The sequence below is a fragment of the Neltuma alba genome, unplaced genomic scaffold, assembly GCF_004799145.2.
Source record: "Neltuma alba isolate B1F8T4 unplaced genomic scaffold, ASM479914v2 tig00012379_pilon, whole genome shotgun sequence".
Lineage (NCBI taxonomy): Eukaryota > Viridiplantae > Streptophyta > Magnoliopsida > Fabales > Fabaceae > Neltuma > Neltuma alba.
In genome coordinates, this window is record NW_021636877.1 from 184,422 (window position 1) to 211,673 (window position 27,252).

The 27,252-nt window shown below is 39.1% G+C and overlaps 4 protein-coding genes and 1 long non-coding RNA gene across 5 annotated transcripts; 1 reads left to right on the forward strand and 4 right to left on the reverse strand.

The window, feature by feature from the left end:
* Positions 1 to 292: 292 nt before the first annotated feature.
* On the reverse strand, positions 293 to 2,553 carry LOC114726505 (exocyst complex component EXO70B1). The gene has a single exon (XM_028913111.1). The coding sequence runs from the start codon at positions 2,367 to 2,369 to the stop codon at positions 456 to 458; it is 1,914 nt and encodes a 637-aa protein (XP_028768944.1). The 5' UTR covers positions 2,370 to 2,553; the 3' UTR covers positions 293 to 455.
* A 2,049-nt stretch (positions 2,554 to 4,602) lies between these two features.
* Positions 4,603 to 5,523, forward strand: LOC114726488 (PRA1 family protein B2-like). The gene has a single exon (XM_028913095.1). It carries the CDS (start codon positions 4,900 to 4,902, stop codon positions 5,521 to 5,523), a length of 624 nt encoding a protein of 207 aa, XP_028768928.1. The 5' UTR covers positions 4,603 to 4,899.
* Positions 5,524 to 8,862: 3,339 nt separating this feature from the next.
* On the reverse strand, positions 8,863 to 14,134 carry LOC114726481 (sorting nexin 2B). The gene is made up of 5 exons (XM_028913089.1): positions 12,730 to 14,134; positions 12,352 to 12,561; positions 11,821 to 12,081; positions 9,794 to 9,880; positions 8,863 to 9,315 (listed from the first exon to the last, which is right to left on the reverse strand). Exons 1-5 carry the CDS (start codon positions 13,777 to 13,779, stop codon positions 9,232 to 9,234), a joined length of 1,692 nt encoding a protein of 563 aa, XP_028768922.1. The 5' UTR covers positions 13,780 to 14,134; the 3' UTR covers positions 8,863 to 9,231.
* Positions 14,135 to 15,805: 1,671 nt separating this feature from the next.
* On the reverse strand, positions 15,806 to 18,490 carry LOC114726489 (cation/H(+) antiporter 24-like). Its single transcript, XM_028913096.1, has 3 exons — positions 18,167 to 18,490; positions 17,060 to 18,067; positions 15,806 to 16,948 (listed from the first exon to the last, which is right to left on the reverse strand). The coding sequence occupies exons 1-3, from the start codon at positions 18,488 to 18,490 to the stop codon at positions 15,806 to 15,808; spliced, it is 2,475 nt and encodes an 824-aa protein (XP_028768929.1).
* Positions 18,491 to 19,703: 1,213 nt separating this feature from the next.
* LOC114726482 (uncharacterized) lies at positions 19,704 to 22,596 on the reverse strand. The gene is made up of 3 exons (XR_003738511.1): positions 22,348 to 22,596; positions 21,890 to 22,239; positions 19,704 to 21,731 (listed from the first exon to the last, which is right to left on the reverse strand). It is a non-coding gene; the product is annotated as an uncharacterized LOC114726482 (long non-coding RNA).
* Positions 22,597 to 27,252: the final 4,656 nt, after the last annotated feature.

Here is a 27,252-nt window from a genome sequence, read left to right on the forward strand (position 1 = left end):
TCGAGTTTTAGAGAGCTCGTTTTAACTCAAATAGCGGCGAATGTCCCTCCCTAAACAATTTCTGAGATTTCCAATATTGCTTCATCAAGCTTCTTTCGCTGTTTTAAGCATACATTTGAAAGAGAACGCCAATTTGCAACCTAACTTTACAGCAAATTTTTTAAGTTCTCATAGCCCAGATGGTTTCAGCCTTAACTTTTCAGGCCAACATCGGCATTCGTTATAACATACGAATAGTTCCGCGATTTTGGCCAAAGGATTGTTGAATCTTTGCCTTGGAATAAATAGTATAAAATGATGGAAGAAAGGAAAAAATGAAGCTCAGCAGAAAAGATGCTGGTGTACAGATAACAGGTACACAATCCTTAAAGACTAGAATCTGATGAAATCAAAACTCTAAGCATTCTAACTTACACTACCAAATACATACACACAACAAACAGTAACTTTAGGTTTCACCTTCTCCCCATTGATCCACTGCTTCCCTGAAACAAATGGTTGAGTTTTGCTTCAATGTCCTCCACTGCATACTTAATATACTTATCAGCTTGCTTCCCTACTTCTGGAAGGCTCTGAAACCTTGAAATGAAGTTTACATATGCCGGCACCAATACTTTTGCCAGGGAAATTCTAATCTCTTCCCTTAGTTGCCCATCGAACGCAAACCACGTAGATTGAACCCTACATATTTCCTCAAACTGCGCGTTGAACAATTTGAGCTTCTCTTTCATAGTCTTCGAAGCAGCATTAGGTCCCCCCAGTGAACCATTATCTACCTTCAACAAGCTCAGAACCTTATTCCACGAGCTTCTCTGATAGTTCACATGGTATTGTCGGACTTTTGCAGTGTGCTTACGGATCCAATCATCGCCCAATAGGGTTCCCAGTTCACTATCTTTTGCCTTCTGAACAATGTACCTTCCGTTGTTCATCATGAAAACAGAACATAATGGAGAGTCCTTGTAAATTTTGCATTTCGCTTCGAGATTGCTCTCTAGCAGTTCCATAATCCAAGCCATTTGCACAGATAGTGAAGACGAAGAATCGTCAAGCTTGGGGTAATCCTTCAGTGGAAGCCCACTGTCTTCGAATACTTGCTCCAGTGTCTGCCTGGACCGGCAAGCGGCGCGCAGGTAATTCATCACATAGCGGGTAATCGGATGAAGCCCGCCACCAGGAACGCCCGATTTTGCCGGGTCGCGACGAATTAAATTCTCCAGTTCCATAAAAATGCCTCTGATTGCTTCACCTAGCCTCTTCCAGATTGTGAGTGCCTCGTTTCTGAGAGATAAACAGTACTGATCGGAGAATAACGATTCAAATTCTGGAATTAGATCCCTCAACGTCTCGAAAACGTCTAAAATTCTGAACAATCTCTCTGGAGATCGGCTCCCAATCGCCACCGCATCAGCGAAATTCAGAAGTTGAATAGTCGATCCTCGGCAGACCTCCATGAAAGAGTGATCGGAAGCTGCGGAGAAACCCAAAAAGACGCGATCACAGAGTCGCCGTTCGCTGGGGAATAGTATCCTGAGAGCCACATTGGAAGCTTTGATCCACCTTTCAATCTCGTCTTCGAGGTCCTGCCACTGCATCTTGTGAACGTCTTCAATGCTGAGCTTCTGCAACCCCAACCTCGAAAAGCTCTCCTCCAAGAATTCTCGGCGGCAGCTGCTATAGACGTGCGAGCACTCCTTCCCAAACCCAGCAACTACCATGCGCTTTGCGATTTCGTGAAGATCGTTGATCGTAGCCGATGGCAGCGCATCGATGACAATGTCGAAATCGGCCACAGGTTGCGCCACCGGAATTTGGTCATCCTCACCGTTCCCTATGACGCCTTCAACTTCATGGTCTTCGTCCTCCTCCGAGTCAAACGACAGGTTGCCAGCCGACTCGCCATTCCCATATGCTCGAGTCAGGTCAAACGACTCGCCACCAAGTTCCATCAGAGTCCTGAACTCGTCCTCAGCGCGAAACATGGCCTGCTGGAGTATATCCTCGGCGCGTACCAGGCACGCGCTAACGGTCTTATCCGCGGCCACCGGGCTCCACTCGGCCAAGGTAGCGATTAGCTCATCAATGGCGTCGAGGAAGGCAGCGGAGTCAGCAGAATCAGCCCAGATCGGGTGGTCCGAAGACACGTACTGGGAGATCCGACGGTCAAGAGACTTGAGGGAGTGATCAAGTGCGGCGCAGCCCCTGGGATCATCATGGGCAACTTTGTCGGAAAGCTTCTCTCTGGAAAACCTTCCGTCGAAGGTAGAGAAGATTTGGAGAATATCATCTGCCATGTTGTTATTATGACCAAGGGTCTTGGCTATGTGACGCGCAACGGCCAATAACTTCTCCTCGCCGTTCTCAGCCATTATGCAGAAGAGGGGAAGCTTATTGACCGCCGGTCAAATAGCTCATGACAGAGCACATGGAAGGAGAAGAGGAATCCAGAAGGAGGAGGGTTGTGTGATGAAGATGAAAGAGAAGAGATAATGGAAAACAAACTCAGGAAAAACGCGGTTTCTGTTGAGAAAATTTAAGGGGCGGGAGTAAAGTCAGAGTCAGGGATAGAGATAGATAGACAGCGAGGATCAGAGATAGCCGACCAGGATGAAGAAAGAAAATAAAATTAAAATAAAACAAAAGGAGAGGGGTGGGGACAAAAGCGAAGAAAGGAACTTACAGTCAACAGGGCCATTGAAAATGCTCATAACAAGAATTGCGTTAAAAATATAATATTGGGTTCATATTGGGATACTAAAGGGAAAAAATATCGCACTTGCTAGGCACAGCTTACTAAAATAATTTTACAAATAAGACAAAAAAAAAGTCTAGAAATAATTGGTTCAAGAGACATTTTGATTTATAAGGGACCTAAACGAAATTTTAGCCACTCTAAGTAGTTTAAAAACTGAAAGTATAGGGTATACTATAAGGGAATAAGGGTGGGTAAAAATTAGAATGGAAAAAAGATTTATAGGTTTCGTCCCAAATAGAATCTGACCTTTTTGGGAAATATGGCTTTTTTTTTTAAACCGAATTTGGGAAATATGGATTGGATAATGGATATGTTACGGTGAATGAATTATGGAGATGGGCACAAGAGTGGATGTCTGGATGATCCTAAAATATATTTGAAGAGGCCCGGGTCCAGTAGACTTCTGTGAAAAAGCAGAAAGTGTGATGAAGCAGGCGATGAAACTGGGAGGAATTTTTTTGAAAAAAATGTTTGAGTAATCCCAAAATATTTTTGAAAAGTATTTTTTTTATGAATATATTTATTTTGTATATTATAAAAATATTTTTAAAATTATGATCATCAATTGGGAAGATTGAAAATCTAAGAACAAGTTCATAGATCAGAGAGCTGCAAATTCATCTTTTTCTTTTCAGTTGTGCTGTATAGCACAGCACCTGCTCCTAAATCTTTTTACTCTCCAATCTCTCTTCGTTTGTCTTTGTCTTGTCCCCTTGCAGTCAAGCTGCTCCAATCTTTTCCACGGTGACTGTAGGGGTCTCCTCTTGGTGCTGGGGCAGGGAAGCAATTCTCTTTTTCTCTTTTTGTTTTTGAATGAGTTTAAAAATACACAACTCACAAGTCATTAAATTAAAAACATAGTTTACCTTGGACTTGATGGAGTCCGTGAAAAAAAAGAAAGAAAACATGCATATTTGTTCTTCAAAAATGACAATTTAGTTCAGCCAAAAATGAGGTTTAAATTTACTTTGATGACCTTGAGAAGCAAAACAGGCAACGGGGAAAAAAGGAATTCTGATTAGAGAAGCATTCAGGTTCCTCAAAAAATATCTGAGAAGTATTGAAATTTAGATTAAAATGGAAAGATTTATTCTGCTTAGTCAATCTTATTTAAACTCAAGTCATAATGATATTATGCGTTGAGCCGATGAGATATCCAGATAGATTAGGCTTCAGGGCCAACTCTCTGATGAAGCTTCCATTTTCAGATAAATCGGGACGCTGGGCATAGTGATAAGTACATTTCAAAAGGTGATTTGTTTAATTAACACGAAAAGTGGATTCATTATCTGCCTAAATTATCGGCAGAGCCAACCTGGCTTTGTACGGTCAAGCCCCGCAAATGCTGCCATCAATTACAGGACACTGAAGCTTGACATTCTGAGCAAGGTATGAAAAGAAGCAGGCATCGTCGGCGGTAGAGTTGACTGGTCCTGCAGATTTATTACGGTTCAAATGAATCTGGTATTTAAATTTCATATTTTACGAAACATAGTATGAGTATTAAAATAAACAAATTAATTTAATTCAAGTATCCAAAATTTGATCTATTTTAAAACCTTAATTTAAAAGAATGAAGGAAAGGGCGATGCGAAGATATTGGTCCTGCATCGATGTTTGTTGGCGGGTGTGCTTAAATTTTTATTAAGACGAGCCTATATTAACTGACTTGTAAGCAAGGAAAATGAGATTAGACTTCTATGGATCATTATGCCCAATTACCCATCAATAAACAAAATCAGAAATAATCATTTTTTTTCAGTGTGTGCGCGCATAAATTATATCAGAAGCCAAAATAATCAATTTTATAACCGACTGTTAGTTCCGTACCCAATTTCGCGCGCTTTTTCAATCATTTTCCAATCACTTCCAGATCGAGAAATCGAACACTCCCAAGCCAGATCTGGATCTCTATATGCTGTGAATGAATCCTCATGTCACCTTCCCCCCCGGCACGTTTTTTTGAGATTTAATATGCAGATGTCGTTAAATCTAAGGAAATCACACTAAATTTCAATCACCCAATCTTGCTTCCATGTTACCTCAAGGCTTACGGAATTTGATAAAAGGCAAACCAGATCAAAGCGAACAAATCTTGAACTTCACTATATCACAGTATCTCTTCATCTCTGCCGCCGCCACCAATGGCCTCTTCTCGCATCTCCTCCTCCGACAAGCTCACCATGAGCATTGCGATCGCCACTCTGGAAACCTTTCTCACCAACCTCTCCCGCCACGTCCACCGCGCGTGGGCCTGTCGCCGCCCCTGGACCGAACTCACCGATCGGACCGGCATAACCAAGCCCGAATCGCTCGCCGAAGCCGCCTCCAGAATCCGGAAGAACTTGTACTACTTCCGCATCAACTACCTTCTCATTCTGGCTCTCGTATTCGCCGTTTCCCTCCTCTCTCATCCCCTGTCCCTTCTGCTCCTGATCGCCGTGATCGGAGCCTGGCTATTCCTCTACATTCTCCGGCCCCCAGATCAGCAGCTCGTGATCTTCGGCCGGAGGTTCACAGATTGCGAGGCCCTGATTGGACTGAGTCTGGTCACCGTCGTCGTGATTCTGGGGACCAGCGTGGTGTCGCTGCTCCTCTCGGCTTTCGCATTGGGGATGGCGCTAGTGTGCGTTCATGGGGCATTTCGCTCCCCCGAGGATCTGTTTCTCGACGAACAGGACACGTGGCCTACTGGACTTTTTCCCTTTGTTCGTAACAACGGGCCTACATCTTCTCTGGGTATCCCCGTGGGACCCCCTGCAGTTTGATTCAATCATTTTCAAGTTTTTTCCTTTTTATATTTTATTTTTAAATACACATACATTCACATATTTTTCTTGAATATTGGGGGTTAGTTGAAAGGCTTTATGGGCCTCCTAGGAGTAGTCCAAAGTTTGCATAGTGGTACATCTGAGAAGCAGGACCTTTTATAACTACGTAGTTATTATATTATATCAGAACTATATGGATTATTATTCTTCAATTAGGGCAAATTACATTTTTGAGGTGAAGCACTTGGTCTGTCTTTCATCTCTGCCTGCCTGCTAACAAATCAGCTCTGGGAAACGCTTTTATGTAACTTAGACGGTTACTTAACATAATTAGTACAGAAATTCTCCACGTAGAAGATTGATGGCCATATTAAAATGTTCATCGTAGAAGCAAAGAGAATTTGTCAAAAGCACAATCATGTTCAACAATACAATAACTAGAGTTGCCATCTGAATTCCATTGAAATTATGCAACTTTAGAATCCCAAAAAATAAAAAATAGTGAAATACTATAATCTACTGCTCGGATTTCGCCTTGCATTAATCGGTCAATTCAGTACTAGATAATCTCCTATCTCCAGTTTCCTGTCCATTTGCACCGTTTCTTATCCTTATTAATACAATCTGACCTCTCGGTTTTCAATGAATGATTTCGTTAGAGGAAGTTTTCCCCTATTTCGAATCATAGAAAAGGCATCATGTCAAGAAAAACCCAATAAACAATAGAAAATGGCTAGCCTCTTTCCGAGAAATATACTCCAACTTACAAAGTCTGAAACAAGGCCACAAAAAAAATGGCACCGTCTCTCCTAGATTTCACCCCGCAATCATAAGCAAAATTGCTTAAAGCCAAATTTACCGTCCTCTATGACGATATCACTCATGCATGTCCTTGCTCGTCTTCCTTCATATCACTCAACCCTCTAATATAACCTCAGTTCCAAAAACGCTCAAGTAGCAAGACACCAGTTCCAAAAACGCTCAAGTTCAGCAAGACAACGATGGTTTCAACCTCAATTCAAAATTTTCTAATGTAGCCTAAGCTGTGGAGGTTTGAAGGTTTTGCGGTGAGCCTTATTGGGCCGCTCTGTTTTGCTCTGAGTTCGCCGTTCGAACTCTTGCTCGGACAGTGAAATTTTCGCAAGGTGTTTCTCTATGTTGCAATAAGTGCCATTATCTCGGGCTTCATGCTGGGGCCACACAAGTGGCAACTTCCGAGGATTCTCTTGCCCAAAATCCATGCAGGTTTCTTAGTTCTAATGCTTTCCTCTTTGTTCTCCTTTTTCTCTGATGGAAAACTAGATTCAGACCCTGTGAGCTTGATTTCCTGTGTTCCCTTTGCTGTAGCGGCTCTGAGTTTGTCTATGCAGATTGTCCTTGGCTTTGACAACTGATTTGTTCAACTTTATTCTGGGCTTAGTCATATATTTACTTATGATGAAAAGCCTGTGGCTTGCTTTTATTGGAACGCCAATATGTTAGTATCAATGATCATGCGGCCCTTGGACCCGATGCAGCGAACGACGCTGAAGCTGAGGCAGGAGCTGATGATAACAGTGAGAATGGCTATTATGCTATTGAAAAGAGAGTTCAATTTCCCACCAACATCGAAGATAAACTGAAGAACAAAGTGATTTTTGGGTTTGCGAATGAGTGTTGTCATGTCTTGATCGGTTATTGAACGACAAGCTCTCGAGAATTCGGACACAGAAGCTGAACCTCAACGAGATTGACAAGATGCCTGAGCTTCCTCGAGCACAAGATCCAACGTTGGAATAAGATTTCCTACAACGTTCTAAGGACACTACTCCCGGACGAACGGAATCTGCTCAAGTGTTTATTCTCTAATTCCTTGTGAGGTTCTTTTCCAATGAATTACCACCTCCCAACTAATATGTAAATATTAAAAAAATTAGTTAAGTTAATTATCTTAAGTAAATATGTTTTGATTTTTTAAAACTATCATATTTAATCATATGTATTAAAACTGTTCTAGATTAGGAGCCTCCTCATATACGTAATCAATAGAAATATTTTAGACAAAAAATTATACATTTAAAAGACAGAATAGATTGTCTTATATTTAGGACTGAAATAAATTCTGTCTATCTCTTATATCTGAGACCAGGAGTAGTATGTGAAGAACCCATGACTCAATTACTCTGACTATATTTTCAGAGTAGTTGGCATGTTTGAGATTCTGAGCCAATGATTAACAGACTTGGATTTTTTTATTTTCCATGTAGTGTGAATCTCACCAACCAGATTTAGGTTTAGTCCTTCACAGTATGATGAATTAAGATTCAAATTTTATTGGAAGTGATACCTATATTTAATAGTCAACAATATCTTAAACAAAAGATACCTATATTTAACACACACAAAAGTGCAGTGTGGCTCTCAAAGGTAGGGCCGCAAAAATCGGGAGAAGTTTCCAGAAAGGAATCAAAGGCGTTTTCGTGGACCTGCTGCTAAAAACGGTGAAGGTGCTCTTATGACGCAGGAAAATATTACAGCTGCAGTCAACAAGCTGTTCAAAGGGGGAAAAAGAGCTCAAACACTTCAGGTACATTGCGGCGAAGGAGCTTTTTTCAAGGATCTACTTCCATCAGTTGGATCAAGAATCATAATTTTCTAGGTCGTGAATATATGTCATCTAAGAACCATAAAGATACTAACTACTTAATGGATCACTGCGTCTGCTGCATCATGCCCCTCTATTATACATCATTCTTAGGTATCAAAAAAAGCAATAAATTAATTTTTTTTTTTCATATTTTCTCCTATTATTAAAGAAAGGGTATTAAAAGGAATAAGACGCAAATTTTCATCTACTTTCTTTATTGTATTCAATAGAAGCAAAATTGAAAAAATATTATTAATTACATGATTTAACAAATTTTCTCTTGTAGCCTACACATAGAAACAGAAGCAGAGTGCCATAAAAACATATAATCTGAAAATTTGTTGCAGGAATATTCGACCAGCGTGGACCACAGTGAAGGCCGGGAAGGACGATTCTTATGAGCCGACAGAGCGTGGCCAGGAGACAGATCTGAATTCATATGCCCCCCTAAACAATATTAGTACATCCTATAGCAATTTTAATTTCCCATAAGGATATTTGAGGAAAAAAAGACTCATTAATTGCAGTAAGAACTCTGAAATGAACTCTTGGTCCCCCCCCCCTTTAAGCCTCTGAAATGAAACCTACATACCCCCCCCCCTTTTTTTTTTTTTGGGGGGGGGGGGACATGAAATTCGAGATAAGATCGGATGACGTACAAGAAATTTGCTAGAGCGGAAGAGCCCAAGAACGTTACAATTCAGATCCTCTCTCAAAATTCAACTTCAGTCATCCATTAATCCTTGATCAATGAAAAGGAATCATGGCAAGGGTAGGGGGTGTGACGTTGAAAAAATAGATCCCTCTACAAACTCAAGCAAATTAGGCCTGGCCACAACATCATGTACGAGTTTTAGGCTAGGTGGAGTCGAACGCGTCCAATTTACAGCATCAAGTAAACAAAAAAAAAAGTACTACGAGATGCAAGTTGAATAAACACAAGCCCAGAAGCCTAAATATGTGCTTCCTTTAGTTTATTGTCATGATTGTGAACCTATTTTGTGACGGTGCACATGAATATGGGGGGAAAAGAAAAGAAAAGATAGAAAAGCAGAGATTAGAATTCACAGCCACTTTGATCAAGTGCTATCATCATTCACATATCTACTGGTATCCTCGGCCACTTTCGTCCAGACATCTGCAATTTTCTCAGCATATCCAACCTGATCCACAAAGAAGCATACTTAAGATGGGGAGAATACAGCAATGAAGGTTGCGAGAGGTGATCTAAGAAACAGCAAGTGCGCAATGACAAGACTTGTTCCCAACATTGAGTAGAATACTTGGTTCTTCCATCGTCCTCCATATTACACAAAATAACAAATTGGGAAATAGTCCAAGTCTGCAATGCTCCACCCCCACCCCGGAAAAAAAAAAGCCTCTAAATGATTGTGGAGACTGCTAAAGAAAGTGTAAATGTTATTAAGGTGTTATCTTAACCCCGGAGCCCAAGAAAATGTTATTAAGGTGTAAATTGCTGGATCATCTTATAGTTTACACTCCAGCTGATACTCTAAATGATTGTGGAGACTACTAAAGAAAGTTTTACATTCTAATTTCTCTTTTTAAAGAGAGGCTTAGGTTCCTGCGCAACTCTGATAATGAAATATGACAGAGAATAATCACTAGGCATGCTCATACCTGATTAACTACGAACCCTTTCAACATGTTTAAAAAGTCAGCTTGCCTCTCTCTGTCAAGTCTTTCAAGCTCCGTCCTATTATTTTCCTGCATTAACATCGTCATCAAGCATTCTGTATCAATGATTAAGTAATATACATAAACAAGTATATACGCGCACCCATGAATTTTTTTGGTAAAGAACAAAGGAACAGAGATCTGAGGATGCATAGAGACGACAACCAAATCAATATATACCAGCTACGAAGTAACACTTATTTCTCTTTATAAAACTATCTTCTTTCATCTCAAAAAACTAGAGAAACAGTTAGATGACGCACTTGATAATTAAATTAAGCCGTCAGAATATGAATTTGAGGTATAGAAAAAATAACAGGAAAATCAAATGGAGCTCATAACCAAATAACAAAGCTCAGACAACTATTTCCACAGACAGAACGGATTTAATGACTCAACCATAACAAAGAAAGTCTAAATCATAGACACGAGTGCAAAGTAACTTAATTAAAGGTAAAAGGGGACCTCTGACAATCGTCGTTACCTATTCTATAGTTTAGTATATGAGCAATCCATCAATATATTGAATCAATTTTTTTATGCAAAGTAAAAATCAACTATACTGCCAAAAAGAGCTCGAATGCAACAGCCAAGACTGCCAAGTAAACTTCATCTTCTATGATATGGTACTAAAATAGTCGAAAGTCAATCACCGATATCCATCTGCTCATTCGACCTAGCAAGAGCTCAACCATACTGCTAGCAAATAATTAACGAGACGTTAATCTAGGTTACAGAAGACAGTAACACGGGCATCAAATGCTGGGTTTCTACTTACTTCCATGACGAAACCCCTGGGCACAAAGTAAACCGGCTTAATTAAATTATCAATCTATGAAACAAAGACATATATTCTATATTTCCAGAAATAAATCGAGTTTCAAGGACTAAAAATAAAGGAAATGAAACAGAAGAAAATAAAAGAGGAGTACTATAGGGGATAGCAGAACGGATCAGAATTTGAAGACAAAACCGAGACTGAAATTCAATTAATATCTGATTATTTCTTCCATGCAATATACATATTGAAGCATAAAAAATAACCCTTTATAAAGATAAGAAGCAAAGCACAAGAGATGTTCAAACTTGGTAACAGAAAAATTATGAAAAAAAGTTCATGCATCAAATGAATTCCAGCAGATTAGGATTTATATTAAATGAGAAGTTCATAATATTTCACACAAGTTGCTCCCAAATGAATCATCATTTAAGAATGAAAACCACGGCAAGCAGTTCAGTAGAGACATTTTTGACAAAATGCAGTTAAAAAATGCTTTCTTGAAAACAGATTGGTGTGGGCTGGGGGGAAGCTAAGGCCTTAAAAGGAGACAGCAATTTAACAACAATGAAGAAGGCCAACCCTACAATGTTTTATCATGTAACAGTGTGTTAACTTTAAACAAAGACCCTATAATTCAAATTAAGATACTAAAAGAGGAAATTACTGTAGCCTCCATCATGGAAAAGACTATAGAAATGAGCATGCAAAGCAAGCTTATGAACAGTACATTAAATCCCACCTAACTTGGCGTTTACAAAGTTTAACTAGCCAGACACTGGTTCTGATTCCTGATAACAGGGGTAACCCTGTTATTTTTTATTTTTTAGCCTAAATACCTGGGACTGAATTCTCTACAAACCAACATAAAGTTCATCTATGCTTCAAATTGTTTCCATTGCGGGTGGATATGCAAAGAAATAATTTTACAGATTTACAAGCTAAGACGGTTAAAATTAACCAAATTGAAGCATGCCATTGTCAAGTTACTTGTACAAGAGCCAAGAAATTGCACAAGACACAAATGTGATTGACTGCAAAACAAAGAAAATATGATTAAGGGAGTTCTTTGAACTTGAAGCAGCGGACTCTTACACAACGAAACTTGATACCCATTTTGGATTACATAACCAATGTTCATATTCTACTTAGATAATGAAACCAATAACGTTATAAAACATTTAAAACCTGCCTTGATCCGCTCATATTCTCTAGTTGCAACATGTTGGGCATCCTCAGTGATTCTTATGGTTTCTTTTAGCTCCTCTAACTTGCTAATTCTTGATTTATCACCTCCAAAAATTTTTGATGACGCTGCTTCAAGTTTTTCAGCCCTTGACTGCAATGAAGATAGCTCTGATATAAGAGTCTGCACAGTCAATAGTGCACTTGAGCGATCTGAGAATGCACCGTGGACAGCCAGCATTAACCCGAGATATTCATGAAGTGTGTCCTGCCAGGCATAGATTAGAAAATCATCATCATATCGAGTGGGCTATCCTGAGATAAAGATATCGTTCTGGAATGAAAAAAATGCCAATCAATGTTGCCATCAAATATCATATACAATTTGAAAGCTGTTACAAGATCGTGCAATTATTTTGTTGGTCACTGACTTTTTATGGCATATTAAGAGAAATTCACCAAGTTAAGTGGATGCAAACATACAACTTAACGGCAAATGTGGAGTTTGAAACTTGTATAAAAATATTTTGCGTTTTACCAAATGCTTCACAGTTTGAGCATTCAATTCTCGATGAAATCTGCTAGCCTTGACAGCACCCGTTGCCAAACTTTTCATGTCAGTAGCTCTTACTCTCTGACTGTTCAAGACAGCCTCTTCATTCTCAAATTTTGTCAATTTAATGAATGCCAGTCCTAATTCTCCCATTGTTTCGCCCATATCTTGCTGAGATTTGACAAGTGATTCTGCCTGCGACAAATTTGATGCACAGACAAAAAATGACAACAAAAAGAATAATCATGCACTGGTATAAGAATGCAAGAAATAAGTTATTAGCAAACTGGCAGGCAGGGAAAAATAAGCATAACTCCTTAAACATTGGTGAGCTGTTACCACAACTCCTCCACAAAAGAATACCTGTCGAGATGCATTGGCGATTTGCAGCTCGAGCTCTTGGAGCTTTTCCTTCTTTTCCAAGAATTCCTTGTCCTCCTCCGCTACCGGTGGCTTAGAACTTCCCCAATCATTCACCATGGACTGTTTGAACTCCTTCAACAACCTCATGAAATCTCTTCCCCCTTTCGCTGGCTGCACAACCTCATTAGGTGCAATTACACTATCACCCAACAACTGTTTCGGAAGCTTCGCCGCCCCGTCAAGCACCCTTGACGTTACATCCGTTGTCGTGGGTAGCGGAAGCTTTCCCTGAACCTGCAAGAACGCCTTGAACTCGTCGCTTTTCATTATCACCGGGTGTGCAGCCAATCTGCGCAAGTACTTCTCCAATGCCACCCTCCTTTGCTCCACAAATTCTTGTTTTTGCATCACCTGGCTCTCCACTATACTCTTGTCGGGCCTTGGTGGTATAAAAAACCCTCTATATGACTCCGCCAACCGATCAGATAGCGTCACTATATCTCTAAACCTTCTCCTCACACTAAATTCTGATGCACCGAAGTCTGGAATGTTCGTTCTCGTCGTAATCAAGTAGGTGACATAAGTATTGCTGCCCGGCACAAACGAATTCGAGGTTTCTTGCTCCTTAACCGGGTTGGACACGGTGATTTTCAAATATTCTGAGCCGGAAGACGATCTGGAGAAACTCGGCGAACTGCCCGAACTTTGGCTGGGACTATCAACGACGTTGACATCATTACCGTTATTCTCATTGAAAGGGCTAAAAATCGCATCACCATACGAAGGCGGGTCAATGTAAGAATTATCAGGGGCACTAGGGTTCCCAAATTCGCCATAATGTGGCGGGGCTAGCAGAGGATCGGAGTCTGCTGGGGTCACCGCGATCGACGGCGAGAGTGGGTGCTGGTTGTCGGAGAGTGTTGACACGGCACTACGGTAATTCGAGTACGATTTGCTGCTTAAAGGATCATCCAGGACAAGATTTTCCATTTCTTCCTTGGAAGCATAGAGATGAGCTTCCTCAACGCCCTGGTCCTCAGAGTCCATCATTTTTCTTCGTTAACAATGCAAAAGATAAAAATTCGAACTCTGAATGCCAAATCGAAACTGCAGTAACTTCAATTAATAAATTTGTTCGCCAGGTGTGGAGCTCCAACTGAATGATCCCTTGCTTGACATTAGGGTTTCAGAAGGAGTACCACTGAATCACAGCTGCCAGCGACGGGGGGCTAAGGTGCGAAGGGAGGGACAGGTTTGGCATATGAGGCCGAAGAAGACGAGCACACGACGGGGACCGGACAAGCACGTGGCATCGAAGGCAAATCTGTGAGAACAATGAAGCCAGTTGGAATGGCTGAAGCTATGGATTGAGCTGAGACTGTGCGTCACGAATCACTGATCCGCTGCATGTGAGCAAATCTCTTTATCCTGTGACTTCCTCATTGAGCGTTGATCTTCTGTGAAAAATTCGTTTGGGAATTGATCGTACGGTCCACGTTGCACCTCTCTGAGATTTCTGGATTAGACTTGTAAGTGGGTTGTTCGTCCGGGGGAAAGGCATGTGATTAAGTTTGTAAATTTAATAATATTCGCCATCAATCAATTCTTATCTTTATATATACATGTATAATTAGACTGATTTTGTTTTTTTTGGGAATATAAAAGAGGGCAAAGCCGTAATCAATCGGTCATTATAAAGAAGAGGATAAAGATCCCAAAAGATCTTGCCTTTTTTTTTTTTTTTTTAACCAGCATCCCAAAAGAATGTTGCACTGGAGTCCTCTGTGACAGACTGATGCATTTGTGGACATTGGAGCTAAAAGTCTGGTCCCTCGCTTCAAAAACATAAAAACTTGTTAGAGATTTTAGGCTTGGACTCAAAAACTTGGTAAAATTAATTGGGCCTGTATCCAGTGAATTTGTGCATCCGAATTAACGAGGACATGCTTCACGTTGGCCTCATCAAAGCATCTCGCGTTCTTTGCTAATGATAAACGCTACATCCGAACCTAAATATAAGAATAAATTAACTAGTTTAAGTATATTAAAAAAATAAGTTAAGTTAGTTATTTGTTATATACATATGTTATATTTGCTAAAATATCCTTGTTAATCAAGTATATTAGTTAGAACTACCATTATTAAAAGGACTGCCTTGAGAAAAAATAAATAAATATGAAAGACAAAGTGAATTAGATTATTATATTTAGAATCAAAATAAAATTCAAACGAAGTCTTCTATTAACAACGGGAGGTAGTAATAAATATTGAAATTGCTAATATTAATATGAAATATAAAAGCTTTTGTGATTCAACGATTCTGGGTCATAAATAGGGCACTTCTTTTTTGAATTCCGCGTGATGCATCTTACTTACACTCGATAAAGATTAAATTAAAATTTCCATCATTTGTTTTTTATTTTTACCATGTATTTAAATACTTCAGAAGTATCCACAAAGGAACACTCAACACTTGAAAGTTTTTTTTACTTTCATGTGTCATGAAAGTTTATTTTCATAGCAAAAATACCTGTATGATTATTAGTAGGAAAATTGAATTTGGTTGTGATTGATTTATAAAATTGATTTATAGGATTGGTTTTTAGCATAACTGAAAACATGCAAGACCATGATTTCTGAGAAATTTATCCAAACAATATCATACATACTAAAATTAATTATTAATGGTAAGCTTAAAACTGTGATCAAAATACGAGTGTTGAACTGGGGGCTTGGTTTGATTAAAATATGATTATGTGAATACATTTCTTTTATAAAAAAATTACGGTCAAAATTGATCTGGAAGGTATCAAGCAGGCACTCCATGCCTCAATTTGTACACTAGAGAATTTAAAACAATCAGAGCCGAGAGGCCCCTGTCGCGTTATTGCAACTTCATCAGTTCATCTCATCCCTGAGTCAGCAGAATTCTCAAAGAAACAAAGAAAGAGTCTGGGAACGTGACTCGTATTAATCTTGAATGCTTGTACGTAATATATACAACCCTAAAAACTACCCAAGTCGCTGATTTTTCTTAACAATACTGAACAATGTTCTTCAAATTAAACAAACCCATTTACCCTCTAAGGATCTGCTGCTGTATAACTAAAACAGAAGCAGAACTACTAAAATCTACAGACGCAATATAGTCTCCTACCACTCCTAAATCTTCGTTCTCACTCCAATTAGATAACCCACTCAGAATCACAGGGTTCATCCCCTGTCTTCTCCCCACGATCCACAGATCATAACTTCCATCGTTCATCATCTGAATTGCTCCCACCGTCTGCTCGCCATCCTCAACCACCACCTCCCTGTATTCCACCCTGTCGTTTCGTTCATTCTTCACCCAGAACCAGGTCATCATTCCGTCGTCCAGCTTCTTCTCCGTCTCAGTCTCCCCTTCGTGGTTAAACGCCAGAAACCTCACCACCGTCAGACTCAACTCTTCGTTGCTCGCCACCATTCGATCCGCATACACTAGAGCCTCTCTACAATCCGCCCCTCCCAGAAACAACACGGCAAGTTTGTGTCCTGAACGACTAAACGAACCATGGACACTGTTATGTCCTCTGACGCGGCTCCCGAGATTCCCGCTCTTGTCCACAAGAATCCCGACGGAGCAAGGAGCTTGTGTTAAAACACTGGATATTATGGTCCTTGATCCGCCCCCTGGCACTATTGCTCCTTCGAGGTTGTGAGTGACAGCTTCATGATGAAGGGATAACACGATCAGAGTGGCTTTGTTCTCCAAGGCTAGCTCACATATATCTTGGTACATGGTTTGTTTGCTTGTGATGGCAGTGAAGAAACGAAGCTTAACAGAGTCGAAGCCCTTCACGCTTTGAAACTGCGTGAGGGCGTTGATGGTTTGGATGCATTTGTATCTGGGAGGAACTTGTTGTCTGTCGTGGTCGAAGAAGACAGGGCTGGTTCGACCTAAGAGCTCGATGAGGTTGAGGGCGAAGATGGACATGGGATTGCTTGAGGTGGGAGCAGAAAGTTCGAGGAGGTTGAGGATGCCACTTATGCTTTCTCTGTCGAGGATGGAGAGGACGATGACGAGGTCTGCGTCCGGAGGGGTATGTTGGATGGTTCTCCTTTTGTTCACCATGTATGGCTTTGATGGATCGTACAGGATCATGATCATAGGACTGAAGATAGCTGTCACTGCTATTGTCATCAGCACTAATATCGTGTATCCTGGTGGATTAATCATCTGCGTATATGTAACACATGATTAATTAATTAAAACCTGTACAAAAAGGGAAAACACTACTTTAAATGTTTCAGGAATATAGACCAAGAATTGTCTGGCAGATGAGCTCACCCTTTTGTCCAGCCAATGCATGAACATTATAAGTTCAATCTGGCCTCTTAAGCTCAAGACGAGACTGAGGGGTAATCCATCTCTGAAAGGCATTCGCCAATAGATGGTAGTAAACCAGGTGGAAAAAAACTTGGTCAAATACGCAGTTGAAGTCATGCAGAACAATGGATACGCATAGGACCAACCAGCTGCAACCATGGCATAAACATCGGTGTTATATCCGATCAAAAGGAACGAGAATGGCATGAAAAACTCTGTCATAAGTGTCTCAGTCTTCTCCAAGATCATAGTCCCCAGAGGAGGACCGGCTGGAATCGCCAACCCTAGCCATAACGCCCCGGCTCCGATCGATAAGCCCACAAAATCAGTCAGAAACGAGGCCACAAAAATCCCCAACAGAATTAAAGTCACATAAGTCGATTTCACTGCCTGCCCTTCTGGGGTAGTATCACTAATCCACACCATCGCTCTTCTAATGAATACAAAAAAAATAACCACATAGACTGCTAGGGAGATCATATACCACAAAGCATGCATAGCTCCTGTTTCTCCTTGTTTTCCAGCCTCGAACGCCACTGCGAGAGTTATACCGACAAGGTCACCGATTAGACCAGTGGATATAGCTGATCGACCCACTTCGGAGCTTAGCAGGTTGTTCTCTTTGAGGAAGATGAATAGCAATGGACATGACGAGAGTCCCAAGTACATAGCAATGCCCCCCAGTGAAGTTATCTTGGCGAGCTCTTTGTCCATGTTCTTTCTCATGGTCAATGCCACAGAAAAAGCTGATATTGAGGGAACAAATATACTCATCAAAGCTATGGAAATATGCTTTTTCCCTGACTTTTTGATGAGGCTGGTGTCCATCTTCACGCCATACACGAAAAGAAAGAACATGAAGCCCATTATGCCAATATTGTTGACCACAAACTCGGCATTTCCGGTGACTATATTCTTTGCAAACCATGTTTTGTGCCTCAGAACTGAGGGTCCCATCAAGATTCCAGCCTTAAAAATATAAAAAGCATTGAATCAAATTATGGAGGATACACCAGAGATACATACAATTGTATGCAAAGTGATAATCAGGATAAGAAGCTTACGTACGATAATCTCGGAGATGATCTTAGGTTGTTTGAGAGGCCTGAGGATGAAACGAATGATGCGTGTGAGGAGGATGACGACAAAGAACTCGAAGAGGAGGAAAGGGAAAGTGTAGGCCAAGGGGTTTTCCCCAAAGAAGATGCCATTAGTTCGAGCGTCGTGGGCACGACGACAAATGATGGGCAGCACGACGGTTTCATTAATTTGGCTGTGCGAGGTGACGGATAAATGATGTTGAGAAGGTGGAGGTGGATGAAGGTTCCACCGCCATTCGTCGAGTGCTTCCGGCGGCGGCGGCTGCAAACGGGGCGGGTAAAACCTAGCCATGCACGGGGGTTAGAGAGAGAGAGGATGCTGTGAAGGAATGCGGTTTAACGTCAAAGTGGGACATGGTGGGAGGTGAAATGGGTCTCTGTCAATAGTCCTGTGGTTCACCATTTTTCTTTTGTTGTGAGGTAAGCATTTCACTGAGCATTTCTAATTTTGTTTACACAACTCGCTTCACCCATTGTTTGTATCTATTTGGTGTTAGTTCGGAAACGGACGGCAGATGAGAGTTAAAGCTGAGCAACAAAAATTTACAGCCATAACGCAATAAACAAAGGTGTGGATGTAGTTACAGATTCTAGAAAATCCCAAGTGCTTAAAAATAATTATAAAATGATAAAAGTAAAGCACGAGAAGAAAGTATAACTAATCTCTACCTCATTTATTATTTGGACCACCTTCTGGTTTAATTTGTTTGTTCTACTACGTGCACGTCGATTTAATTCGTTCATTTCAATTCACATCTATCTGGTTTATCTCTTCTCTGTCCCTTTCAAAGCATTGATTTTTAACAAATCTTACGTCTGAGTTTCCCAGATATTTTTTTTGGGGGGGGGGGGGACAAAAATCATGCCTCTAAAGGGCAACTAAGTTGTGTTGGGACCGAATGAATATAACAGTAGAAACAATTGTTGGTGGGGATGGGGCTGCGATGATGGGTAACAATAAGAGCCCACAAAGATTCCATGAAAATTGTAGGGCCTAGTAATTGAAGCAGAAGAACCCACAGAGAGATTTTGAGGATCAACGGAAGTAGGGACGAGAAAGGTGGGCCCAGAGAGGAATGAATAGAAATCTGGGGCAATGATCAGAAAGATACAGAGGAATTCAATATAGTGCAGCTGAACTTTAGCCGCCAAGTGTCAGGGGCTACAGAATTAACACCACAGTCCCACCACCACCTGCTCCTCCCTAGCCGTCTCTTTTATTCTTCATTATTATTTTATCAAAACCCCGTGATTCATATTCCTCACCAATACTCATATATCTTCCCAAATATCATAACCATATTTAGCTTCTTTGAAATACAGTCAACTTTTAAGAGGGGCAATTCCGGATCCAAAATGGGAAATGTTTCCGGTGTGTACTCCAGTGTAAGGCTAGAAGTAATGTGATTGCAAAGTCATTTTCTTGGCTCATCATGTTTACTGGCCAACTTAGAAAATACTTGCCCTAGATTCAACAGTGAGAGGCACCATGGCTCTTAACCATATTTAGAATTCAAACTTTACCTTTCCTCAAGACAGTTATTGACTAATGAAAAGAAGTTTACATTCTAATGAGCTGCTATATCTGTTTCTCAATCTCAGTAATAAATAAATGGCTATCAGTTGTGTAAGAATGATTTATTTCGCACATCATGCTTTGTCCGCTTGAAGACACTCTTCCCCACCACAACATACATACACGAACACGAACACGAACGAGCACACTCATTACTTTAAGAATGATTTCCAATGGTCTTGTTCTTGCTGACACAACGACACTTCTACCATAATCATGTATGATTGGTTCGACTCAAACCACCACCTCATCAAACTCCGCCTGAAATATCACTTGCATCGATTATGGACAATGGGAAAGAGTATGTTACACTAAAACTACTACATTTCAAAAGCTTGACCCAGCTGAACCACGGGTATGGATTAAGGAATTAAGAACTTCATTTTTCTTTTCTTTTGGTTAATTGGTCTCCAAAGCTTGAGCCAGTTGATGATAGGAATCATTTTAATTCACACCAGTATAATCATTTTGGTCTGCCACTCTCACTGCTGCAGCATTGCCCTAATTAATTCCTGCTCCGGCCAGCTCTCTCTGTATATTATATGTGTTTGTGTGCAAGAGAATATAAATGTACGCTACATTTAACAGCTAGCTTATTTATGTCTGAAATTGATACTCCCAAAACAAAAAGCGATTGTATGTATATTTTATGTTTGTTCACCACAGTACTAAAGCAACCTTGAGTTCATCGTGAAGTACTATATTCTGATGAACAATTCAAACTCATCTTTAAAGGCAAACATAATACTGTGCGAAGAGGTGGTGAATCCTGTTCAGCCACAGCACCTACAAGTCCTTTTTAGTTTTTAAGAGATGAAAATCTGTACAAATATGTTGCTTTATTCAACTAAAGATGTGCAATAAATAATTAACAGGAGAAGCTTGGACATCTAATACAGTACAGTTGGCTGCTTTGTCCCCGTACATCAAGGCACATCCTGTGCCCTAAAGTTGATTCAAACTTGTAAATCTTTAAAACAAGTCCATTCAGATATTATATTACATCCCAATTTCTCATAATGGCCAACCATATGATTCCCATTGCATCTTTAACAGGAAATGGATAAGTAACACGGAAGAGGAAAGGAAGCAAAAGAACAGGGGGAAAAAGGGCGGTTGAATTTGAGGTCAAGCTCAGCATCATCATCTGCAAGACTGAGAAAATCTCTAATTTATTTGGCCCATTTGATATATATTTAATTACTTGCTGCATGGGGTCATGAATTAAAAAAATGCGACAAAAGAAAACTTGTGATGGTGTGTGAGTACGTGGGTGGAGGGGACAGAGAGGGTAATTAATTAAATGTAGTTCTCTTACATAAACATTGCTTTTAATGGGAATTTAATGATGAAGATTATGAAGGGAAGTAAATAATGGAAGGAGACGAAAGGGACGAGACATGTGAGCGGAACCCAGTTGGAAACGAGTCAACATCCACAGTAACTAACGCACCATTATGACTGACGAAAAGGCCTGCAAATGTTGCAGTCAAATAAAATAGAGAAACCCTAGCCCATCGGGTACAGTTCTTAACTCGAAATAGCTTCCCTGTCGCTGCAAGGAAACACTAGGGTTTTGCTTTTCAGATCGAGCTCAGAAAGGAAAAAGGGGGTTGCGTAGGGTCCTGTTTGGATCAGACTCGCCATTAAAAAGCGAACCAACTCATCAATACGGTTCTCAGAAAACATGATGAAAATACAAACAATATACTTTTAGACCTTCTGTCAGTGACTAGGGAAAAAAGAAGCTCGTATCTTTTTGTACATGTCAGCCAGCCAACTGGTCAAAGCATCAGACATTCACAAGCTTCGAAAATCAAAACATGCTTTGCGAAGTTAGGAGAAGGTCTCCGTCCTTCTATTGGATAAGAAGGCATTTCGAGCTCCCTCTAGAATCCTCAAAAGTGAATCCCGTGACCTGAGAGAAATCCCCCTAGGGCAACCGATTAAAAAGCCTCTGAAATTCAAGAACACACGTTACGGAGAACCGAGTCTGAGACCAATTTCATAGCTAAAAAGACCAACTTTTGTACTAAGTACAACTGTGAATAAAATAATTTTCCCTACATGACACTAAATATCGAGCAATGAAACAAAAGGGGAAAAAAAAAGCACCTCTTTTTACACAGAACGTGAGGTCGAGAGAATGAACTAATCATGAGGCAAAATTTTTTTCTGTGGGATTAAAACCAGGTCAGCCTGTATCTATCATAAGGGACTACACACGAGCGTTAAAATTCCTCCCCACCTCTTTTCTCGGCCTCTTGAACCAGAGAAGAGAAGAGGTAGTCGCTAAAAACACCCGTTTAACAGGCTCCACAGGTACAAGACTGAAAGAACAAAGATAACAAAGTGACTGGAAAGCGTTCACCTTAGTTTGTTTACCACATAAACCACACCACGCAAAATACCAAGAACAAAACAAATCCACTTCAGTAGCATTTTTGTAACGTTAGATTTGAATCCTGATAAATCATCAGTAAGTAAACAAGAAGTTAATCCAGAAACGATCATGTAAATGGAGAAAAAATAATACAGGAAGGATTTTAATCATTCAGAGAGAGATGCCAAACCATGAATCTTTAAACATGGGGTGCGCAGTTCTCAGATATTGAACCTGGTGAGAGTATATACGCAGTAAGAAGAAGCCGTGAAACTCAGGATAGATAGCGCCAAGTACACTGCAGTGATAAGGATCTTCAGTGTCGCGGCGCTATCCCTCCTGAGCTTTACAGATTCTTCCTTACTCTGATCTGCTTCAGAAGATCATAAAGAGGGAGGGGGGGAGAAGAAGGAGGAAAAAAGAAGAACAAGAGAGAAGGAGAAGAAGAGGGACGCTTGGTGAGGAAGAAAAGAGAGCGGGGGAAGAAGGGTATTTATAGGAACAAAGGTACGTGTGGGAGTTGAGGAATTGACTATTGTATTTGAAAATTTCTGCGCCATGAAAGCAGCGAGCAGCTTAATTAGACTGAGGGAAAAAGATACATGAGGTAGCTAGTAGCTAGCTGGTGCCACTGCTTTTTTTTCATTTGAGTGTGCGTGTTCAATGTAGGGTCGGCTTTTTGTTTTGTGTTGGATTTCACTTTTAATTATTATATAATATATAATTAAGTCCCAATATTTTAATCCATTAGTATGTTTTCTTAAATTGTACGCTGCCGACTACGATTTTCTTCCCGAAACATGGAATACGGTGACCCGGATTAGGGAAGTGTGAGTATTGAACAAAAACAAACCTTAATTTTCTCGGCCGTGGTAACTTTGCCGGGAGGTTACCTTAAATTACTCTGATTTCTCAGGGTTCAATTTTAGAACTTCGCCTTTAAAATTTCAAAACTACTACTATTAGGGAACCGTTGGTAGAATTTTAATGATTGAGGAAAGTTATTGTTATACAGGGTCAATTTTAAAAATAAAAAAAAAGGTTGATAATAAAAATGAAATAAAATATGGAGGGACATGGCACTAACTTTTAACCAAAGGTCCGAACAATATCTATACTTTTTAAGCTAAGTTGGGGCTGCCTTACACGGAAAGGTGCTTTAGGACGAGACAATATTTGAGGATCTCGAATACCTGCACTGTTTCTACACGTGATTTATTTTCGCCGTTTATTTAAATTTGATTTCAAGTACAAAAATTCATTATTATATTGTTCGTAATGCAATAATCAGTCCATTGGGAAGCTTCAGCAATAAGACATTCACTCGGGTGAAAAAAAAAAGAAAAAAGAAGAAAGGAATAAGACATTCACATGCTTGTCACTATACCCGAGCATGCTCTAATTTCTGAGGAGGCTTAATTTAAATGGCCGTCGTTTTTGTTTAGATAATTTGTTTAATTGTTTAATTAGAGCGGTTGATCTAGGGACCATCATATCGCATCATGGTGATTTGTGAGTTTTAAGTATTCAAATTGTCAAATTATTTCTAATTTTGAATTTGTTTTGATGTTGTAGGGACGGCAATTCCCAAACAACATCAACAAATCACCAAATGGCGATCTAATAATAACATCGAGGGACACGTTATCACGTTGTACGTTGCAATAATCAAAGAGGTGACATAGCAATTAGCGCCTTCCTTTCACTAAAACAACACCTGATAATTAATCGACCAATTAACCGTACATGCTATGTTTAATTAGTAGCTGTAATAGTCGTGTCTAGTTATGTCAATTTTTTTCTTGATAATATGCGGCAACCATTACCCCCTGAGAGAGAACATTGAAAATAAAAATTTAATTTAAATATTCACAAATTGGATAATTTTTTTTTATTTATGAATAGTATCTCTATTTATAATATTGATATTAATTACATTGACTAGACCTGGAACTCCATTCTATATGATACTCTCCCATACTTAACATGGGATTGATTGTTAAGTTAATTTTAATCATAAATATAAAACCTATTTATTATATTTATCACTTTTTTTTAAGTTATCTCTATTGATATTCTCTTAACTATAACTAAGTAAGAGAAAAAAATGATATTAAGAAAAATGATTATGATATTATAGAAAAAATATATTTTATTTCTTATAATTAACTAATTTACTTAATTTTTTTGGAAAGAGTATTTTGCAGACATATTTGTTACGTCATTCATAGTTTTTTAAGTAATGCTGCTTGCCATCTGAATTTACTATTTGATATTGGTTGATTGGTCTGCATAAAGCGATGATTGGAAAGCTCGTTTACAACTTCTAAACATCAAGAGTTAACTATTAATTAGTGCGTTTAAGGCACTTGATTGACTGCGGACAACATATACATTTGATTTATAAATTGACATGCCAACAAAAATTTGACAACAAATTGTGGTCTACGTCGCCGACGGCCGGCTATTTTTAAGAACTGATCGAAATATTCACACAAGAAAATTTATATTATCTTAAAACATTAATTAAATCGGTTATTTATTATAAAATGCGGGTTGGATCTATTAGAGAACCCTGTTTTAATAATTTATATTTAAAACTACCTCATTGATTGATGAAAGATTTCCCCAATTAGCGTATGTAATCAATAGGATTTTTTTTAATTATAAATTTAGGCGAAAGCAAGGATTATTAAGGTTTTATATTTACATATAATAAACTCCTATATTAAGTATAAGAGATGGTATAAAAAAGTATGCTTTATATGCCTGCCGTGTAAACACCGTAATTAACAATACATATTCATAATTAACATAAAGTTTAGAAGAGGGGATTATATTACTACCTCCGGTCTTAATTATAAGAGCCAGTTGATTAATTTGAGGAGATTAAGGAAGTAAATTGAGTTAGTTATTTGTCCTAAATAGGTGTTGTCTTTCCTAAAATATCATTGCTAATCAAGTGTATTGACTAGAACTATCATTGTTATGGGGGCTAATTTGGAAAAAAATGTATAAATATGAGAGACAAAATGGATTGGAGTCTTATATTTATGATCAAAATAAAAGTCAAATAAGGTATTGTATTAAGGACCGGAGGTAGTAATTAAAATTAGGGGATGGAGAGGGGGCAACAGTAACAGGTTCAAAGGCAATCATCATGAGGTAATTATCTGAAATTAACAGTCGGCAGCATCATTTGTGTCTTAATTTTCCTGTTTTTTTTTTTTGGGGGGTTGCCTTTGGCCAGCCAGTCATCACTAGCATTATGATAATCCCCATTACGAATGTGTCTTTTTTACTTATTTCCATTAGATTCTGCTCTCAAATCACACCACAACCCCCCTTAGTGCTCTACTGCTCTCATACAAGTGCGGTACAATGTCCATATGGCCCTTTCCTTCCCAATCTTCGTCCCTCATTCTCGCCCATTTTCAAACGCAGCTTCATATTAATATTATGGAGGTAGTTGCCTTGTCACTAGTACAATCTCATTCAAATCTGTTTCCCATTTTTTCTTCCTTCTTACCTCTTCATTTCTCCCTCTCCCATCATTATGCTTTAAATCTCCCCACCCCCAACAACACAGCCCAGTCATATTCCTTCTTTCTTCTCACTGTACGTGTCTCCCTCTTTCCAAAAATTCACTTCCCCACTTTTCCTCCTCCCTGCATGATCAAACCATCCATTGATGATGGCCAGTATTTTCTTCCCCAACACACATTGTCGCTGCATTAAGCATTATTTTATCCCGTTAATTCAATCCCCCCCCCCAAAAAAATGCTTTCCGCTTATTAATTGCCACTGTAAGGTTACTAGACATTAATTTAATTTATCATGATCTGACGTCTATTATTCTCGAATATTACATATGCGCTATAGTCTCTGTTTGGACGGTTGTTAACCAGTGATCGTGCTTCGCAAATAAACTAATAACAGTGTTTATTATAGTAAACCCAGCAGCTTAGAAGTCTCCCGAAATGCCATATGTTTAGTTTTAAATATATACTGGTATTTCGCCTTTTCAAGATTAGTAAGCTAACGCAGACTAATTTTATCGTTGATTTTTGAATACAATAGTTTCCTTCTAACTTTCTAAGCTATGGGACGTCTTTGGCAAGGTAGTCAACCATAGTTTTCCGCTCTTTTGGTATAGTTCAAAACAACGTGTCAACCTCTACAAAATAAATCCCCAGTTTCATCTATAAGGTATCTAAAAGGGTGTGTTGAGATGTAGTCTCTATTCAACAAGTTAATAAGGGGAAATTGCAATAAAATTTCAAGAAAGTAACATAATTACTATGAAATCATAATAACATCTGAGCAATTTGCAATGATAAGATCCAACATAAGAATTGATAAACTTTCACTTGTTATTAAAACTTTTTGATAATTATCTTCTTTTTATATGACTCTATTACAATTCTCCCAATTAATGGCCTTAATATAATTTGGAGAGAAAAAAACAAAGACCTCTCTGTAGCATTTGAGCCAGCATAAATATAGATCATGTATTAGCCCAGTCAACTCTCTGGCAGATGGAGCCGCGGAAGAACCTTGCTAATTTACAGCTGCCGGTATCTATATTCTCTACAACTCCTCCGCAACCGCTATCTCAATCCCAGTGTTAATTAGTCAAGGTATTAATGACTAAATATCCGTAAAGTAATGCGCGTGTCTATGTGTGTGTGGTGAGGATTTCTTGCAATTTACTTAGGCAAAATCCCTTTAAAAACAATTGAACAGCCCTAATCATGATTATTAAATCTGTCAAACTCTGAATTATATCACATGACTTAAAGAGTGATTGTAAAACTTTATGAAGTGGTTTTAATATCTTTTTTTGTGATAGTAATGCTCTTCTTATTAGAAATCAAAAGAGGGTTCTAAATTAACATATTTCATTTTACAGTTAATTAAAATATTTTAATTATAAATTAACAACCTCCTGAATCCATAATATAGTTGCAATGAGTCGTGGAATAAAACTTAATCATAATATAACCTTAAAAATTAACATGTTTTATTTCACACAGTTAACACATTTCACTTCTAAATTTACAAATTGTTGTCTTCATAACACACTTGTAATAAG

Bases quoted from the DNA above. Each gene is read 5' to 3' on its own strand.
- LOC114726505 (XM_028913111.1), bottom strand. From the start codon at position 2,369: ATGGCTGAGAACGGCGAGGAGAAGTTATTGGCCGTTGCGCGTCACATA.
- LOC114726488 (XM_028913095.1), top strand. From the start codon at position 4,900: ATGGCCTCTTCTCGCATCTCCTCCTCCGACAAGCTCACCATGAGCATT.
- LOC114726481 (XM_028913089.1), bottom strand. From the start codon at position 13,779: ATGATGGACTCTGAGGACCAGGGCGTTGAGGAAGCTCATCTCTATGCT. The intron at 12,082-12,351 runs GTAAAACGCAAA...TATGCCTGGCAG, and splicing joins CTCAAACTGTGAAGCATTTG to GACACACTTCATGAATATCT. The intron at 9,316-9,793 runs GTATGAGCATGC...TTTGTGGATCAG, and splicing joins AAGGGTTCGTAGTTAATCAG to GTTGGATATGCTGAGAAAAT.
- LOC114726489 (XM_028913096.1), bottom strand. From the start codon at position 18,490: ATGGCTAGGTTTTACCCGCCCCGTTTGCAGCCGCCGCCGCCGGAAGCA. The intron at 18,068-18,166 runs GTACGTAAGCTT...TATATTTTTAAG, and splicing joins AGATCATCTCCGAGATTATC to GCTGGAATCTTGATGGGACC. The intron at 16,949-17,059 runs GTGAGCTCATCT...ACATATACGCAG, and splicing joins TGCATTGGCTGGACAAAAGG to ATGATTAATCCACCAGGATA.